The sequence below is a fragment of the Bos grunniens genome, chromosome 10 (assembly GCF_055505025.1).
Source record: "Bos grunniens cultivar Pamir isolate PY7600 chromosome 10, Bosgru_T2T1.0, whole genome shotgun sequence".
Lineage (NCBI taxonomy): Eukaryota > Metazoa > Chordata > Mammalia > Artiodactyla > Bovidae > Bos > Bos grunniens.
Genome location: NC_141174.1, coordinates 2,997,505 through 3,017,971, shown reverse-complemented (window position 1 = coordinate 3,017,971; position 20,467 = coordinate 2,997,505). Strand labels below are relative to the sequence as shown.

Genomic DNA, 20,467 nt, shown 5'->3' with positions numbered 1-20,467 from the left:
CTTCCTACCTCTCCACTGGGAATGGTTTGTTTTTTCCCTCTGGGAGCTTCAAAGAATAACTGTTCTTTAGCACCAGTGTTGACCTGTAAAAGCTTTCCTTAAAAAAATTAAAAAATATACACATATATAAAATATAAATACATACACAGTTAGTATGATGTTTAACTTTTTTGGGAAAAATTTAGCCTTAACATAAAACCATTTTCCTTTGCATCAACCATAATAAAGTAATTAATATATAATAAAGTAATTAAATTCCTAAATGGCTTAATGTGTGTGTGTGTGTGTGTGTGTGTGTGTGAGCACGCGCTTCCCAGGTGGCTCAGCAGTAAAGAATCTGCCAGCCAATGCAGGAGACGTAAAGAGATATGGGTTCAATCCCTGGGTGGGGAAGATCCCCTGGAGGAGGAAATGGCAACCCACTGTAGTATTCTTGCCTGGAAAATCCCACGGACAGAGGCTCCTGGTAGGCTGCAATCCATGGGGCTGCAAAAAGTCTGACACAACTGAGTGACTGAGCATGCACGTGTGTGTGAATAAGTTATTTCTGTCATCATGCATATAAAAATCCTAGAAATAAAATTTGAAGTATCATTTAAAATAGGAAAAGGAGTACATCAAGGCTGTATATTGTCATCCTGCTTATTTAACTTATATGCAGAGTACATCATGAGAAACGCTGGGCTGAAGGAAGCACAAGCTGGAATCAAGACTGCTGGGAGAAATATCAGTAACCTCAGATATGCAGATGACACCACTCTTATGGCAGAAAATGAAGAACTCAAAAGCCTCTTGATGAAAGTGAAAGTGGAGAGTGAAAAAGTTGGCTTAAAGCTCAACATTCAGAAAACTAAGATCATGGCATCCGGTCCCATCACTTTATGGGAAATAAATGGGCAAACAGTGGAAACAGTGTTAGACTTTATTTTTTGGGGCTACAAAATCACTGCAGATGGTGATTGCAGCCATGAAATTAAAAGATGCTTACTCCTTGGAAGGAAAGTTATGACCAACCTAGACAGTGTATTGAAAAGCAGAGACATTACTTTGTCAACAAAGGTCCATCTACTCAAGGCTGTGAGGGGTTGGACTATAAAGAAAGCTGAGCACAGAAGAATTGATGCTTTTGAACTCTGGTGTTGGAGAAGACTCTTGAGAGTCCCTTGGACCACAAGGAGATCCAACCTATCCATCCTTAAGGAAATCAGTCCTGAATATTCATTGGAAGGACTGATGCTGAAGCTGAAATTCCAATACTTTGGCCATCTGATGCAAAGAGCTGACTCATTTGAAAAGACTCTGATGCTGGGAAAGATTGAGGGCAGGAGGAAAAGGGGACAACAGAGGATGAGATGGTTGGATGGCATCACTGATTCAATGGACATGGGTTTGGGTGGACTCCGGGAGTTGGTGATGGACAGGGAGGCCTGGCGTGCTGTGGGTCATGGGGTCGCAGAGTCGGACACGACTGAGTGACTGAACTGAACTTTTAAAATATATATTTTAACTGTATTTGGAAAAACTAATTTACAATACCATATTTACAGAGGTGACTATCTGAAACAACAACCCCTCAAAATGGAGCATTTAAAATATTAACCTTTATTCAAATTATTAACACTGACATATGCCACACATTCTGCTAAAAAACAAAGATATTCATTAAATCCTGTATGTTAAACAACTATGATAATTTTAGGGAATGTACTTTATTGAATGCTGGGGAAATTACATTAAAATTAGGAATTCCCTAGTGGTCTACCGGTTAGGACTCCGGGCTTTCACGGCTGTGGCCTGGGTTGAGTCCCTGATCAGGGAACTGACAGCCTGCAAGCTGCAGAGCACAGCCAAAAAACAAAGAAAAAGGTCAAACACTGCTCTTAAAAAAACCCTAATTAACAGAACTATTTTCTAAAATTTCAGTGACTATTTATATCAAACTTATCTGGCAAAAACTAGGACAAATGACTAAAAAAGAATAATATTTAAATTACTTTACAAATTAAGAATCTATCACTTACTGTACTATCATTTGAATTATATTAGACGAGGTATTGAAAAGTCTAAACTCCCAGCATTCATCTTTAGATATGAAATAAAGTAGTGAAAATCATTTTGAGAATAATGTTTCTTTTTCACAGTGCTTTTGAACTCATCTGTCGAATTATTTGTCTCTAAAGTAGCTGTACTAAATCAATGAAACTTTATCAAACAGTAAGTTACTGAAATTCTTACCTCTAATATCCCAGTCGACATGGGTTATGTAACTGGTAGCGCCTTTGCATATTCCTACTCGTTTACTGCTCATGACATTGTATATATCTATAAAGCTATCATGCGATGCTACAGCAAGATATTTCCCAGAACCTATAATAGAAACATAATTGCTTGAAATTTTCTACAGTTAGAAATATTTTTTATACTGTACAACTAGAGTTAATTTTCTTAATTTTTTTGGAGGAACTTTAGGTGTTTTGCATTTTATAAAAAGACATATGAGTCAAGCAATTAATGGTAATATTTTTCATACATAATTAACACAATGAAATAAAATTTTAATGTAGTGAGGTAGTGTGATGGAAAGAAAATGTCAAAAATTATACACAAAGTAATTTTGATATTCTTTGCATTTAACAAAACTTTAAATTTAGGAAAAAATATAAGTAAGCTAACGTAAATAAAATTTGCCTTAACATTAGTAATTCCATAGTAGGTTTTGTCATTAGTAATGAATACATGGAAACTGATAAAGCAAAATTAATGTAATTTCAAAAGCATCAGGAATACAATGAAAAGTTATCTAATCCCTCAGGTTACGAATGAGGAAAAGGAAGCTCAAAGAAATGCCTTGGCCCAAGTCACACAGAAACTTTAGTGACAGAACTGGCCCTAAACCAGATATTTTGCCACTGATCTACAGTGCTTTCACCTCTCACTATACTGCCTCTTCTAGTAAAAAACTAAAATTCCGAGATAAAAAAACAGTAAATAAAAAATCACACATTGAGATATTCACTGTCATACTCAAATTAATAATCAAATATGATTTCAATGAGATCTTACCTGGTGAAAATCGAATATCTGAAATAACATCTTTTCTGTGGTGAAAAGAGACAAGATCTTCTAGAGTATCTGCATTTGCCATTAAGAAACTTCCATCATTGAGACCTACAGCTAAAGCTTTACCATCAGGAGAAAAACAGCAACACCTTCCACCTAAAAAACAAAGAAAGCATGTATCAGGGGATTTTCCTCTATTAAAAAAAGTATATGCTTAAGAAAACTTTGATTTCACAGAGGAGGATTCCTATGTTTATTATAGCTTCAAATCAATATTAGAAATAAAGACGCAGATAATAAAGTTTTTTATTGAGAACAATGGTACAGAATTCCAAGCATTAATTAAGACAAACCATTCCTTTTCTGAATGTAGGAAAAGTGAGTACTGATAGTGACCTTGAAAGAAACTAAGCTGATGAAAAGAATGAGAGATTTTAACTACATAAAAAGCCAATAATATAATATATGTGGAAATTTTGTTGTTTCTATTAGGGGAGTTTGCTACCTTTGCAGTTTCTATCCAACAAACAAGACATTTAAGAAATAAGGTCATCTTTATAAAAATGATTTCAAATTTAAAAAAACCTGAAAATAGGCAATTATTAGTTTAAGCCAGGAAGATTTATACACATTTTAAAACTATACATGAAGAAATCATATTAATATTATTAACTAAAAAAAATAAGGGTTAATGCCGAACTGGCAAACACAAAAAATGGGCTTAACCCAACAGCAAAGGATGTAGCAGGCAAACTCATAGCCCTAAGGCTTTTGATATCTTGCATAAACTCTGGAGTGGGACAGATAAGGTACAGCTGTTACAGAATGAAAAGTTATAGAATGAATTGAGAATAAGCAGTCACTTTAATCAAGCATATATTAGAAATCTAGGATGTGATTTCTGATATTTAAGAGTCAAGAGATGATGGTGACCTGAAGCAGAGTAGCAGCAGTGGAAGTAGTGAGAAATGGTAGGATTTGTATACCTTTTGAAGAAAGAGATGGCAGGACCTTGACCAACTGGAAGTAAAGCAGGAAACAAGAGAGAAAAGTAGAGGCTATGTTTTTTGTTTGAATCATGATGTTATTTACTGAGATAGGAAAAACTAGGGGAGGTGTGAGTGTTTGTGGTTTTGTGCCCTTAAGAATGCCTGTGAGAAATTCAAATGAAGACATCAAGGAGGCATTTTGTTATATTAATACTTCTCTGGAGCTCAAGGGAGAATATAGGGCAGGGATATATTATACATAAAGGAGGTAGCGGTTACAGCCATGAGACTGGAGAAGGACTGTTATTCATTTACTGCCTCTCAACTCCAAATCCGCCCTTATTTTTCCTGCTCTCTGATTACTGGGGGCTTCTCAGGTGGCTCAGTGGGTAAACAATCTGCCTGCAATGTAGGAAACACAGGAGATATGGGTTCGATCCCTGGGCTGAGAAGCTCCCCAGGAGGAAAGGGCATGGCAACCCCCCCCTCCCCCCCGCCCCAGCACTCTTGCCTGGAGAACCCTGTGGACAAGAGTAGGTTGGTGGACTACAGCCCACGGGGGCGCAGAGACACAACTGAAGCGACTGAGCGTGCACACACTGACTGGGGCTGGACCCTACAGATGTTTTTCCTTTGCTAGCAGAGGGTGCTGGAGGGAAGGCCAAAGAAGAAGGAAGACCCTTATCTTCCTTCCGATATGCTGTAACCAGAGGGTTAATGAGGGGACAGGAGCTGGGGGTAGGGGGGTTTCTCTGCCTTCATAGCAGAAGATCTAGATCAGCCTGAGGGCAAGTTTCTTTTCTACTGGCAGGCAGTATGTTCCTGAGGCACCTATACCTTTTCCAAAGAGATCTGAATCTCCGCCCCAGGGAAGAGGGGAGGGTTCACCCTTTAAGTTTATTCCTTGATCTCTGTCCCTAGCCCTATGGGTGGCAGCTGCTTTCTGCAGCTGCTACTTCCCCTTAGAATCCTCTTTCACATCTTTTAGTAGTTAAATCACCTTTCATTAGCTAACAATCCATATTAAAATTTCCCTGTTCAAATTACTGGGGTGGTTTCTGTCTGTGATTGATACACAATAGTACTAAAGTGGTCAAAGGAGGCATATTGTTAAAGATAAGATTTGCGGAATTGGTTCAGTCATGCCTTTGGGCTTCAGCGTAGTGCTGGGTCCCTGCCAATGGGAAATGGGATGCAAGCCATCCAGGGTGTGCACTGGCATAGCAACAAACTAAGCTGTGCCCTGTGGGTGACTGAAGTACCCACTGCAGAAAGTGCCTGAGGAGTCCGAGAAGCTGCTGCCCTTCACCACGACAACAATGACAATGACCACGAGCTCGGCACTGTACAGAAGATTACACTGAACGCAGAGTTAACAGAATGAAATAACAAGCCCAGGTCCTTTAAACTCTCAGCGTGAGTCATGGTCTGAAGAGAGAGCTTCCGTGACAAACCTAAATGAATTTCTGACGGGGCCGATACTGCCAAAAACCTAAATGAATTTCTGACGGGGCCGATACTGCCAAAAACTTACAATGGTAATTGAATTCACAGACTCGCCAAGTTTTCTTGTGTGAAAGTGAGGGCACTGGTTGGGAAAAGAACTCTTCACCATGGACTGGGAGCTCCTGGCCGGACTTCGACAAAACTGAGTCTTGATTTTCTAAGTTGTTTGGAGTTTCACTGGCAGAGCAGAGAGCTTCCTCTCCTGGAAGACTCACCTTCTGCAACAGATGCTTGCAGAGGATGTCTAACCTCCTGAAAAACCATCACCATCATTCCTTTGCCGTCACTAGACCCCTAACTTGGATCAAATCTCAGCATGCTCTAAGGCAGAGGTTGGTAAACGTCTTAAAGGACCAGAGAATAAATATTTTCAGCTTTGCAGACCACATCAGCTCTGTCACAACTACTGAACTCTGCTCCTGCAGTGCAACAGCACACGGAGACAACACGTGAAAAAACGGGCATGGCTGGGTTCTGACAGAGCCTGACTTACAAACTCAGGAGGTGGAGTGGACTGGATGCATGGGCTCACCTCTGACACAGAGGAAGGGATCCTAAACCTCAGGGAGGTAAGGATACTGGAGAAGATCTTTCACATGCATCCTGCATACCCTCCCATCAATTACAGATTCCCTGAAGAAGTCCAGAAAATAGTCCCTTCACAAAAGCATTGAGAGATACATTCATTAAGGGCAGCATCTGCGTCACTGAAAAGCTCTGTGTCCCTGAAAAGCTCTGTGTCCCCCACTTAGAGGTCAGGAAGTGGAAATGTCACCACAGGCTCCCTGATGAAAAAGACACTCCTGGAGAAGCAGACGCCAAGCAGCAGTGCTTAATCAACAAAAACAAGGTATGTTCTTTCACCAGAAAGGGCAGAAGGGATGTACTACTAATCACAATATTTTGGCTTGTGGAGATTTCTGTTGGTGGTTAATTAATCACAGGGTCCCCAGGAATGAAATAAGTAAGTTACTAGATTAGTGTTTGATCTACATAATAGGAAAAACTCCAGACCTGGTGGCTAAAACACCCGACTTAAATCATCACAGTGGAGAGTCATAGACTCCCAGCAACTTTTCAGACCTAAGCAAATCCATATACTCAGAGCCCCCTGACTGAAGGGAAGGCCAAGTCCCAGTGAGGAAGAACTATGAAGCACTGCTGCAGGTATGTCGGTATGTAGCAAAAATCTTCCTCCAAGGTTTGGGGGCCACTTAGTAGAATGACTATGAACTGAAGAAAAGGAAAGACCCAAACTTCTAGGAATTACTAGACATGGGCTCCGCAGTGACACTAGTTCTTAAGAACACAAAATGCTGCTGTTGTACAAGCAGTAAAAGTGGGGCCTTAAGGTAATCATGTGATAGACGGATTCTAAGTCCAATTTCAAATCACAGTGGACCCCATCCAATTCCTGAAGTGGAACAGATACACTTGGCAACTTGTAGAATGCTCTACGCTGGCTCTGTGGATCCAAGGGGTAAGGAAGAACTAAATGAAAACCCGTGGAAATTTCTCTGCTACTAAGACAATAAACGGAAACAAAACCGCAAGCCTGAGAACTGCAAAAATCAGTGATATTACCTAGGACATGAAATACGCAGGAATAATAATTCCTATCATATTGTCATTGCTTGTTTGGCCTGTACTGAAGTAAGATGGAGTTAGCTAATAACTCTGGATAATAAATTTAATCAGGAGATGATTCCAATTGAAGCTACTCTTCCAGATCTTTACTAGAACAAATTACCATAGTCCCTAGCATTTTACAGCATTTAACAAGCAGCTACGGCCCTGGCCAATATGCCCTTTTATCTCCATACCAATTGTAAAGACCACTAGAAGCAGTTTGCTTTTACCTGGCTTGCATCTGTGGACACCTTCAAATCCTTGCCTCAGGGCTATTTCAACTCTCCTGTTCTCTGCCATTGGAGAAGGAAATGGCAACCCACTCCAGTGTTCTTGCCTGGAGAATCCCAGGGACGTGGGAGCCTGGTGGGCTGCTGTCTATGGGGTCGCACAGAGTCAGACACGACTGAAGCGACTTAGCAGCAGCAGCAGCAGCAGTTCTTTGCCATAATAGAGTCCCCAGAGATCCTTATCATCTTGACACTCCATAAAACATCTCAGTGCTCTACTACACTGATGACATTATGCGGAGCGGATCTGGGGAGCAGGAAGCAACAAGTACTTCAGATGTCTTAGTAGGACACAAGTGAATTAGGACAGTGGCAGATAATTTCCACAAAGACATAGGAACCCTGTCACCTCAGTGATGTTTCTGGGGATCCAATGATCTTGGAATATGTCAAGCCATTCCCTCCACCATGAAAGACAAATTGCTACACCTCCCATCACCTACCACAAACACAAGGAGCAAAATGCTTGCTAGGCCTTTCGGGAAGCAACACAGCACATCTGAGTGAGCTGCTCTACCCATGTATCAAGGTGCTTATAAGGTTCCGGTGGGGGCCAGGACAAGAAAAGGCAAGCTGACCTTCCGCTCTGATCTTAGGATCAAGCAGATTTAATGACCTTCAAAGTATCTGCGGCGCCTCTGGAAAGGTCCCAAAGGAACATACCTCAGATGGGAGAAAGGTCATGTCCTTTACAGGTAACTATTTTCCTTTTGAGACGCAGCTTCTGGATTGCTACCAGATCTCACTAGACAGCAAGTAAATGCCTAACTATGGGATATCGGGTAACTGTGTCCTGAGCGTCCTTTCATAAACTGAAAATGACATGACCAGGCAAGTTACTGACTGGGTGTTCAGAAGAGCAATCTGTCATCAACTAGACACAGAATAGAAAAGACCAGGCTTGGCGAGATCTGGAAGTTACAAGTAATTTGTATGAACAGGGGGCTCAGAATCCTTCAGCAATAAATCCTACTGCAATGTCTCTTCTCTCTCTCAATCTGTACTGATGGCCTCAGAGGGGTTCATTATGATCAACTGAGTGAAGAAGAAAAACACTGAGCCAGATTTTCAGATGTTCCGACATGGTATGTTAGTCTTGATGAAACTGAAAGAGGAGAGTGAAAAAGTTGGCTTAAAGCTCAACATTCAGAAAACGAAGATCATGGCATCTGGTCCCATCAGTTCATGGCAAATAGATGGGGAAACAGTGGAAACAGTGGCTGACTTTATTTTTTGGGCTCCAAAATCACTGCAGATGGTGACTGCAGCCATGAAATTAAAACACACTTAATCCTTGAAGGAAAGTTATGACCAACCTGGATAGCATATTCAAAAGCAGAGACATTCCTTTGCCAACAAAGGTCCGTCTAGTCAAGGCTATGGTTTTTCCAGTGGTCATGTATGGATGTGTGAGTTGGACTATGAAGAAAGCTGAGTGCCGAAGAATTGATGTTTTTGAACTGTGGTGTTGGAAAAGACTCTTGAGAGTCCCTTGGACTGCAAGGAGATCCAACCAGTCCATCCTAAAGGAGATCAGTCATGGGTGTTCATTGGAAGGACTGATGCTGAAGCTGAAACTCCAATACTTTGGCCACCTCATGCGAAGAGTTGACTCATTGGAAAAGACCCTGATGATGGGAGAGATAGGGGGCAGGAGGAGACAGGGACAACAGAGGATGAGATGGCTGGATGGCATCACCGACTCGATGGACATGAGTTTGAATGAACTCTGGGAGTTAGAGATGGACAGGGAGGCCTGGTGTGCTGCGGTCCATGGGGTCGCAAAGAGTTGGACACAACTGAGCGACTGAACTGAACTGAACTAAAGCATCACAGCCACACTAGGCGTAACCCCGAGGGACTGTAGTAAAACTCCCCAGTGGGCAGGTCTTCAAGCAGTGCACCTGGTTTATCACTTCTGTAGTGAGAGATGACTACACAGACAGATTTATACTGATTCATTAGCAACTGTTCACTATTTGAATAGATAGAAACTGGAAGAAACAGGATGGGACGATGAGAGGAAAGGAAATCTAGAAGACAAACGTGTGGGTAAAACTCTCAGAAAGGGCATACATAGGCTGTGAAGATTTTTGTGTCCAAAATAAAGTCCAATACGTGTACCTATTGCAGAGGAAGCTCTCAATAATCAGATGGACAAAACAATATGTTTTATGGACAACAGGCAGCCTCTTTTCCTAGCCAGCTAGCACTTGCTTAGTGGGTCAAAGGTGGCAAGGGCAAAGTCTCTGCTTGGGTTCAAAACCACAGACTTTTCTTTACCACAGCTGGTCTTGGTACTGCTCAATCTGCTAACAGTAGAGACCTACTGAACCTCTGATAAGGAACCAGTCCTCAGGGAAAATAGCCCAGCATCTGGTGGCAAGCTGATTACACTGAGCCTCTTTCATTACGGAGAGGACAGAGTCATCCTCAGTGGGACAGACAGGACTTTTGGATTCACCTTCCCTGTCCACAGAGCTTCTGCTAGCACCACTATCCATGGCCAGGATACCTAATCCACCATCACCAAATTCCAAGGTTCTGATCAAGGAACTCTTTCATAGTGAAGGATGTGCAGCGTCTGGCTCATACCTACGGAATTAGCTAGTTTTATCACATACCCTCATCTTCCACAGAGGGCTACTAACAAAATGATGGAATGGCTTACTGAAAACTGATGTATAGAATCTTTTGCAAGCAATATCCTGAAAGACCAGGGTTTTGTGTTACAGGATGCAGTATATGCGTTAAAGCACAGATCATTATATGGTGCCATCTACCTCAAAGTCAGAATCCATGGGTCTAGAAATCAAGAAGTGGAGATGGGAGTCCCTCTTCTCACTATTATATCTAATTGTGTCAAATATTTTTGCTGTAAGCTACTTTGTCATAGACACTTTGCCACAAACATATTCACCACATAACTAACTGATTATGAGGCAATTTTGCTATAAGAGATAAAATAACTAGTTGACAGTCTGGTTTGACATATGCAAAACAAAAATATGAATGATGATGAATTCTTATTTTGAAACAAACTACACCAGATGAGAAAGAGGCTGAGGGCCTACAAGGCACAGAGTTGAACCCACAGATCCCATGGAACTTTAGAATGTTTATCAACAGACATGGGACAATCCATGTTCATTAGTAGAAATGTCCACCAAAGCAATCTAAAGATTCAATACAGTCCCTATAAAAATTCCACTGGCATTTGTCAGATACAGAACTAATCATCTTAAAATTTGGATGGTACTACAAAATACTCCAAAGCCAAAGCAATCTTGAGAAAGAGCAACAAAAGTGAAGACCTCACTCTCTCTGATTTCAAACTATATTACAGAGCTACAGTGAGCAAAACAGCATGATGTTCACATAAAAACAGACACACACAATAATGGAAAAGAATAGAGCCCAGAAATAAACCCATGTACATATGGTCAGTTAATTTACCAAAGAAGTCAAGAATGTACAGTGGAGAAAGGAGAGCCTCTTCAATAAATTGTGCTGGGAAACTAGAATGGCCACATGCAAAAGAATGAAACTGGATCACTATCTTACACACAAACAAAAATGAACTCTATAAGGACTGAAGACTTGAAATGTAAGATGTGAAACCAAAGAATTCCTAGAGGAAAACTTAGGTGGTAAGCTCCTTGACATAGATCTGGGAAATAATTTTTTGATCCTGACAACAAAAGCAAAAACAACAACAACAAAATAAACGAGTGAGATGATATCAAACTATAAAGCTTCTGCACAGGAAAGAAAATCAGCAACGAAAAAAAAGCAACCTACATAATGGGGAAAAGAACTGCAAATCATATATCAGATAGGGGGTTATACATCCAAAATGAATAAAGAACTCATAAAACTCAATAGCAAAAAATCCACATTGGTTTAAAAATGAACAAATACTGAAATGATATTTTTCTAAAGAAGATATACAAATGGCCAAAAGGTACATGAAATGATACAGAGAACAGACAGCAGCTACAAAGGGGTGGTGGGATGGGCTGGGGGTAGTGGAAAAACATTCAGGTTTGATTATAATTAAAAGCTAAAGTCACAGATACAAGTTTCAAATAGGACATTCCCAATATATCCCTATACAGAAAATTGCAAAGGCTGGCAAATATTTATTTTACAGATATTAAGAATACAGACATTAACTCATGTTGCATATTAATACTTCTGGTTATTTTTATAACTAGTTACCATAAAACTGAATTATTTGGCAAAATTCTAGTTTATATTAACTATAATGTTAAGCCCCAGGATCATAATATTTGCATATTCATTTTCTGAAGAAAACTGTATTTGCTTACTGAATGTTTAAAAGAAATAACTGTGTTTTACAATATTTAAACCATTATGATATCAGTATTTTGTTATAATTAAGTCAATCAGCATAAAACCACATGCCTCTTTAAAGTTATGAAAATCCACTTGTTTTTCTCTTGAATTAATGAAGAAGTAAAAATAAAAGTTATTACAGAAGAATATTTAAGAACAAAAATACAGTATTATGACTCTTCTAAACAACCTAATACAAAGATCTACTTCTAGAAGGAGCCAGTAATACCGGTAGACAATTTTTCTGGTCTAATACATGACATAAATCCAAAGATTCAGAAAAGACAACAAATCCTAAATAACAGACCACATACATGCACAATGTTATTAAACCTCAAAACTATAGAAAAATGTAAAAGAGAACAATGAAAACCACTGAAATAGTAACTCTGAGTTAAGAACTCTAGAAGCAGTTAAATTAGCATTCAAGAATGAGAGTTAAAAAACAAACAAAACACGTTCAGACTGCAGTACACCAAGGGCAGGGCAGCGGCAACAGCTCACCCCGAGTGACACTCTAATGCCAATCAAAGGTTTAAAAACAACAACGAGAAGCTGCATGAAACAGATCTGCTTTTAAAGAACTGCAGTATCAGTGATAGAATATTTCTGTTAGAATAGGCCATTCCCACCACCCTATTCTTATATACTACTGGTTCATTCAGAAGACGATGAGAGCACTTCCAACAAATCTTCATTATGGAAATTCTAAAACTCTATTTCAGAAGAAAATGACAGAAGAAAATGTTTGAGATACAAGAAAAAAAGGTGAACAAACAAATGCATATGCATAGATAAATCTAAGTAACACTGACTGCATGAAATGACAATAATGTCCTCTTGAAGGGAGGTTTAAAAAAACAGAGATCCTCAAAAAAATTAAAAATAGAACATCATATGATCCAGTAATTACATTCGTGGGTATTTATCTAAAGAAAACAAAAACACTAACTCAAAAGATACATATACCCCTATGTTCACTGCAGCATTGTTTACAATAACCAAGACACAGAAACAGCTTGGTTGTCCATGAACGCATTAAAGTGAAAGAAGTGAAGCTGTGTGACCCCATGGACTGTACAGCCTACCAGGCTCCTCCATCCATGGAATTTTCCAGGCAAGAATACTGGAGTGGGTTGCCATTTCCTTCTCCAGGAGATCTTCCCAACCCAGGGATCGAACCTGGGTCTCCCGCACTGCAGGCAGACACTTCACCATCTGAGCCACCAGTGATTAAAGGATAAAGGAAATGTGGAAATGTGGTATAGATGTGTCTGTATGTATGTACATATACATGTGTACATATACATGCACACTAACATATTCAGCCAGTAAGAAGAACAAAGCCTTGCCATTTGCAACAACATGGATGGACCTGGAGGGCATTACGCTAGGTGAAATAAATCAGACACAGAAAGACAAGACTATATCCCACTTACACGTACAATCAAAGGAAAAAGCTCCAAGATACAGAGAACAGACTAGGCTGCCAGTGGGGCGGGGCGGGGGACTGGGTAAAACAGGTAAAGGGAGTCGAAGGGTGTCAACTTCCAGCTACAAAGAAAGTAAGTCATGGAAGCGTCACGGACAGCATGGCAACTACAGTTAGTAATACTGCACTGCGTATCTGGAAGTTTCCGAGAAAACAGGTCTTAAAAGTGCTCATCATAATATGAAAATTTTTAAGTATGTGTAGTGATGTTATGGTGATTATTTCACAATATTTGCAAATACTGGATCAATATGTTGTATACCTGAAACCAAGGTAAAGTTCTGTGTCAGTTATATATCAATGTAAAAAAAGAAAGAAAATCTGATGGCAAGTGTGTTCTGAATTTGACTGGTCAGGACAGCCAATGGACTTGGGAAGGAAAGAATTTTTTGACACTGGTTTTCTATGCACAAAGATGAGATTGTGGTTTTAGACTCTAACTATAACTGTTCACATTGAAAGTTCATGTATAAAACCACTGGCAATTCTCACTAGTTTCTGAGGAAAAATAAAGAAATACAGTATGTGCAGGCACGTGCATACACACACGCCAGAGAATGAAAATGCGAGAGATCAGTAATTAGCAGAAACGGGTGTGGGGGAAGGACAGCGCCTGGCACTCTGGCGCTCCACAGACTGTGAGTAACTTCAGGTGTTCAGTTAGGCATATAGGACAGCAGCACGAGAAAAAGAGAACTGACTCTTTTAAGTCAATAGAAGGAGGGAAAATAAATCAGCTGAATGAACTATAACAAGTTACCTAATTTCAACTTGGTTCTCATATTGCCAGGTAATTCCTTCCTTGATCTGTGTACTCTATCATATTTCTTAGTCACAATTCCCAACTTTTTCAGCTAGAGCTCCTCCTAAAATATATCCATGCTACAAATAATATTCTCTACCACTTTCCCAAGAAATCTGAAGCTCATCTAGCCTAATAGTAAAAATTTTGCTCCAACAATTGAACTCTTTGTTGTTCTGTATTGACAGGATATCCTACAAATGTTCCCTGGCAGTCCAACTGTTCAGAGTCCATGTTTCCTATGCAGAAGTTCCAGGCTTGATCCCTGGTCAGGGAATCCCTGCTCCCTAAGATCCCACATGCTGTGCAACATAGCCAAAAAATAACAATAAAACAAAATAAAATTAAATATCCTCCTCTCAACTCTGCTACCCCCTTTTAAGCTAAGGCTTTCTTAGTTTCTGATTCTAAACTACATATAATCTACAGTCATAAAGGGTAGAAAGCTTAGTTTCTGTTTCCTTCCTATATTCTTTTTTCCAAAATGATATGGAAAACTGACTCAGGATAGGCATGAGCAGAGACGGTCCCATAAAGCAAAGACTGAATATAACTAATTTTATTTATATACCATTATGAGCAAGCAGATACAGAATAAATATTTAAAGTATTTTTTATATATTTAGTATAGCTTTCTTACATTTGTGAGGGTTAGAAAATTGTGACAGTTTAATCTATGCTCAAGTCAGTGAGGCACTTACCTTTTTTAAGTTTCCGGACGGCCAGCATACAATGACTAGGAGAAAGATCCCATATTCTCAAGGTCTTATCATCACTTACAGTAGCACAGATGGGCAGATAAGGGTGTGTAGCCAAACCCCACACCTCTCCTTCCATGTGTCCCTGTAAAGAAAACATAGTTAAGATCATTTCAACCTAAAGATATTTGTGTTTAGAAGAAAAATAAAAACATTCAATAATATATGATAATGAATAATAGATAACTCTAGTAAAACTTCTCTTTCTTTGGAATATACCTTAAAATATCTTTGTAACAACTTTATCTTCAAAGTTACAATTTAATCAAGTTACTATTGAAACTAGCTTCAAAATCTTATAACATGTATGGTGGTGGTTTAGTTGCTAAGTCATGTCCGACTCTTGCAACCCCATGGACTGTAGCCTGCCAGGCTCCTCTGTCCATGGGATTCTCCAGGCAAGAATACTGGAGTGGGTTGCCATTTCCTGTTCCATATAACGTGTACAGGGTAGAGAAAATAGGAACTGGCTGCCCAGGAATGCTAATGATTGCCGTAGGTGAGGGACTTCCTGCATGACAGAGTAAATAGTACTGTAGACTGGTGCACCAGTGAAACTGATAGAAATTGTTTTTTAAAAATTAAGTCTCTGGAAATGGTTTCAAGAAGATAAAACAAAGGAAGAAACATTTACCTAAGAAAATCTGCTAAAATTCAGTAAGAACAGTGAGAGTTTGCTGTATCTGAACTGAGACGCACTCTTGTCCTCCCTGCTCAGTGACACGGACACTCCATACCAGATGGAACCAAGAACAAGGGTGTGCTCTCTCCCCAGCCACGAGCTGGGAGCCTCCTCCCACACAGGGCAGGTGTCCGTGTCCTCCACCTGCTCCCGGCTCCCTGTTACTCAGGCTAAACTCCGGTGATCGCTGCTGAGAGGTGCGAGCTCCCCCCTCACTCCCGGTTCTGAGATGCAGGCTCTACCTCAGGTGCAGTGGCCGGTGAGAACACAGGGCCTCAAAGGCAACCCAAGAAGGGCTGAGGCGACCGCCTCCTCCACACGAGTGGGCACTCACATCTAAAGCAAAGGACACTCAGAAAAACAGAAGCATTCCACTATTTTCACCCTCAACTCCAGACCCCTGGATCAGAAATTTTTCCTGAAGGGAGAAGCAAGTCATAACACAGCATCCAGCTTCTTCTTCATTCACTACAGTGTGGAAAAGCTGAAGACTGAGGGTGCTCTCAAAAACAACAGAGGTTGTGATGAAAGGAAACTGGGAAACAACCGAGACTCCCTGGACATGGCTAAACTGAAGTCGAGGAGAAACAGGAAAATCTCATAGATGGGAAGAGACTGATTAAATTCAGAACAGATCTGGATGCTTCTTCCCTAAAATCAGAAACAAGACAAGGATGTTTACTCTCATTACTTTTGTTCAACACAGTACTGGCAGATCCAGGCAGGATAATTAGGTAAGAAAAATAAATAACAGGCATCTAGATTGGAAAGGGAGAAATAAAACTATCTCTATTTGCACATGACATAATCTTATACAGTATGCAGAAAATCCTAAAAAAATTACCAAAAAAACTCTTAGAATATATGAAGTTATTTAAACAAAATACATACATGTACACTGAAAACTAAAAAACATTGTTGAAAAAGTTTAAAAAGATCTAAATAAATGGAGAGATCCATGTTCATGGATCAGAAGATTTAATATTATTAAGAGGCGCTAGCAACCCACTCCAGTACTCTTGCCTGGAAAATCCCATGGACGGAGGAGCCTGGTGGGCTGCAGTCCACGGGGTCGCTAAGAGTCAGACACGACTGAGTGACTTCACTTTCACTTTTCACTTTCATGCATTGGAGAAGGAAATGGCAACCCACTCCAGTACTCTTGCCTAGAGAATCCCAGGGATGGCGGAGCCTGGTAGGCTGCCGTCTATGGGGTTGCATGGGGTCGCACAGTCGGACATGACTGAAGCAACTTAGCAGCAGCAGCAGCCCACAAACTGATTCACAGAACACTGCCGCTACAAACACGGTTGAACGTGGTTTTTTGGTACATACAGGAATGCACTTGTGTGGTATATGTATATTCCCACACTTTAAATTACTATAGTTTTATATTATCTTTATTTCTAGCATGGAAAGTTTCCCAAAAAGACTTTTTGACTACTTTTAAATAGTTTCTCTTCTAGATGATTAAAAAAAATCTTTCCAGCATTTGTGAAAAATCTCATTAGGATATGGATTAGGATCATACTGAATTATTTACTTGTAACTCTCTTACGTCTTTAGTAAAATAGTATAGCTTTCTTAATACAGGTCCTGCATTTTTTAACCATCTTTACTTCTGGTTACCATGCAGTTCTCTTTGTGAGTACCGTTTTTGTGCCATTTGTTTTAGCTGGTCATTGCTAGACCAGCTAGACCACGTAGAAATACGACTGACTTCTACATGCTGATTTTGCATAAATGCTTAAGGACTTAATTAGTTATAGTAATTTTTCAGTTTATTCTCTTGTTCAAGGCATAAGGTTATAACATCTTACAATACTGACATCCATCCAGTGTCACCCATTTGTTTCTAATACATATACCTTTTATGTTTTGTTTTACTGGATTGGCTCAGACCTCACACACAGCGTTGGAAAATAATGGTGAGACCTGGTATCCTTGTCTTGTTTCTGACATTTAGGAGACAGTAGATATTTGAAATCTTTAACTCTATAATAAATATTAGAAAACAATAAGATGTCATTTATTACTTCTAAAAATCTTTTCTTACAATTGTGAAACCATCAGTATTTTTTAACAAGCCCATATATGGATTCATCTGTAAAAGTGTATCTGTGTAAATATTTTCCAGGAGATCATAAATATTTAAACACCATGACTCCAACATCTTTTTACTTTAAAGGAATATCATGTGACTGAAATTAAAGAGTAAGACAAGAAGGTTTCACAGGTAATCTACCATACACTGTTTTGCTCTTTGCTCACAAATTCTCCTTGTTACAGAAGGACAGCCTGTTAACGTTAAAGCACAGTGTTTTCATCTACACGTGCTCTTTGGTGACTTAACAGGAATGAAGTAGGGGTTGGAAGAAATCAGTCTGCATTAAGAAAGAAAACAATTCTTTTTCAGGGTAGAAGACAAAACTCAAAGGGTGTTACTATACACAGTTGCATGAGGGCAATTTTCCATTAGGACAGATCCTACCTCACCTGCTATGCCTTATAGGATCAATACCCATAACATACATAGGAAATGTAAACTGAAAAATTAATATAGCATTCCTGATAGAAATATCAAGGACTAGCTAATTCTGCTATTTCATTTATATTTCTACCACACAAAGTTTGTACTTCTGGATTTTCAAAATTATTAACATATTTTCACTCATAAATGTTTTCAGGAGTAAAATTTTGGCACACATTCAGTTTTTGCTTTTCTAAGTTAGAAATTTGAGAAAGAATGAACTAAAGAGTTTCATAGGAAAAAAACTGCCTTAGGTTCAACAAATATATTTCAAAGAAATAAAGTATAAAATAAATGGACTGGGTTAAATTAACTACAACTAGCTTTTCTTTCTACTGGTTTGTTCTGTAATAAATTACTGAAAATATTGGTAATTATTCCACATGATAATGTACCTATTATTTACTGATACTACTTATTTAGCTATAATTAAATTTAATTTTTTTTGCAAATATTAACAAGTATTTCCCTAAATAATTTAACAGTATTTTTCACCACTGTCAGCTTTTGGTTTTTATGTATTAAACTCATTATATACAAAGGGGGAAAAAACACATTAACATTTAAAATTACCTGGACCAGAAGTGTTATTGGGCCACTTTTATCCACTTCTAGTATTTCACCATTCTTTGTGCCAACTAAAATATGACCATGTCCTAATGATATGGCACGTATAGATGGGTTATCTTCCAAGAGAAGACCTAAAATGTTAAATGGAGATGTTCTTCTAGGTATGAAGTTAATATAATACAAGGATGTATATACTGCCAATGATGCTATTTTGACAATGCAAATCATGTTACGAAATTGCTTTCTCCTATATCTTAAATATTCTAATAAATGTATCATATTTTTCTCAATCATTCAATTTACTAATCTCAAAAGTGAGAACCACTTACATACTACAATCCCATTATTATATATTATCCCAGATCCCCTACTACCGGTCTGACAACTGTTTCTTTTCCTTTTATATTTGCTCCTCACCCACCTCCTGCCCCTCTTAGAGCATGTACAATATTCTGGTTCGTAATTTTAATTCAATTTGACTTAAGATTAATTCATTTATGTTTATTGTGCCCTAGGCAGGCTTCAGAGATATACTGGTAAATGTGACACAGCCGAGTGCCTGCCCTCACAGAGCATACAGTGAGGAAAACAGATCCTGTGTGAGGAACATATTGAAAAGGGAAAAAAGGGAATTAACCCTTTTTTGAGGTGGGAGCGGGTGGGAGTATAAGGAATCATTCTAGAAGAAACAGTGTTTGAGATATGAACAATGAGTGTGCATGTGTGTGCGCTGTCATCTCCGACTCTTTGCAACCCCATGGACTCCTCTGGACCACAGGCTCCTCTGTCCATGGGACTCCGCAGGCAAGAACACTGGAGTGGGTTGCCATTTCCTTCTCCAGGGGCCTTCCTGACCCAGAGACTGAACCCGGGTCTCTTGTGTCTCCTGCACTGGCAGGTGCATGCTTTGCCACTGTGCCGCCTGGAAAGCCCCAAAAATGGTACATGGCCAGGTAACTGGAGGCAGTGGGAGGTGGGGAAAGGGGAAATTCTAGGACAAATGATAGCAGACAGACAGGCCTGGAGGTCAGAGACAGAACGCTGCAGTGCCTCGATGCAGGAAGGGTGAGAGAGGGAGGGTCAACAAAACTCTACAGCAAAACAAAAGGCCAAGTCTGAAAACATATCCCTGACTGGCGGTAAATGTGACATCCACATGGTGACTTTCTTTGAAAAATTACAAATGTTAAAAACAACCGCCTTGTATTTGTTTACATTTTACTCTGTGTATCACTGAGAATAGATTTTGAAAGGACAGCCATGATTCTGGGATCCAGATAAATAGTTTCTCTTTTTAATATTGAATGCTGACGCATGTTTAGTAAAGAAAGAAAACTGTACCCCATGTGCTCCACCTCAGTGATCACCATGTTAATGAGCAATTAATCTTTTTTCCTACAAACCGGCAAATCTCAAATCACCTTTAGATCCTGGGGCCAAAGCAGCTCTTTTTATAGCGTAGGTCTTGAGACATCTTTCAAAGGAGTCATCCCAAAGAGCAACTACCCCATCTTTCCCTCCAGTTACAAACCCCTATGAAAGTGAAAGGTTTAATTATGTTAATAGAAGTCTAAGTATTTTTAGAATAATCATCTTCCTTTATAATGAAAAACTCTAGAGGAAACAAAATTTACAGCCAAAAATTATAGCATGTGAAAAACAAACATAGAATCCATTACATTTTTTAAACATCAACATGGAACCTGCAAAAACATTTACAGTGACACAAAACATTCCAGTTTCAGATGAGGACTTTAAAAGCAGTTTCCAGTCTGGAACCATAACGTAGCTCTACCACCT

General features: G+C 39.4%; 1 protein-coding gene across 28 annotated transcripts in view; it reads right to left on the bottom strand.

Moving 5' to 3' along the window:
• Window positions 1-20,467, bottom strand: part of EML5 (EMAP like 5) — a 161,400-nt gene that overhangs the window by 46,707 nt on the left and 94,226 nt on the right. For 26 of the 28 annotated variants that reach the window (XR_015133870.1, XR_015133873.1, XR_015133880.1 and 23 more), the window contains 6 exons: window positions 20,089-20,200; window positions 18,671-18,798; window positions 14,829-14,970; window positions 3,064-3,216; window positions 2,236-2,367; window positions 9-97 (listed from right to left, as the gene is read on the bottom strand). Coding sequence is in view for 12 of the 28 variants with exons in the window: in XM_086319246.1 (XP_086175372.1) it covers window positions 9-97; window positions 2,236-2,367; window positions 3,064-3,216; window positions 14,829-14,970; window positions 18,671-18,798; window positions 20,089-20,200 (756 nt within the window). In the remaining 16 variants the exon portion in view is untranslated. The remainder of the gene's footprint in view (window positions 1-8; window positions 98-2,235; window positions 2,368-3,063; window positions 3,217-14,828; window positions 14,971-18,670; window positions 18,799-20,088; window positions 20,201-20,467) is intronic. The other 2 variants (XR_015133885.1, XM_086319244.1) reach the window with 2 other exon arrangements.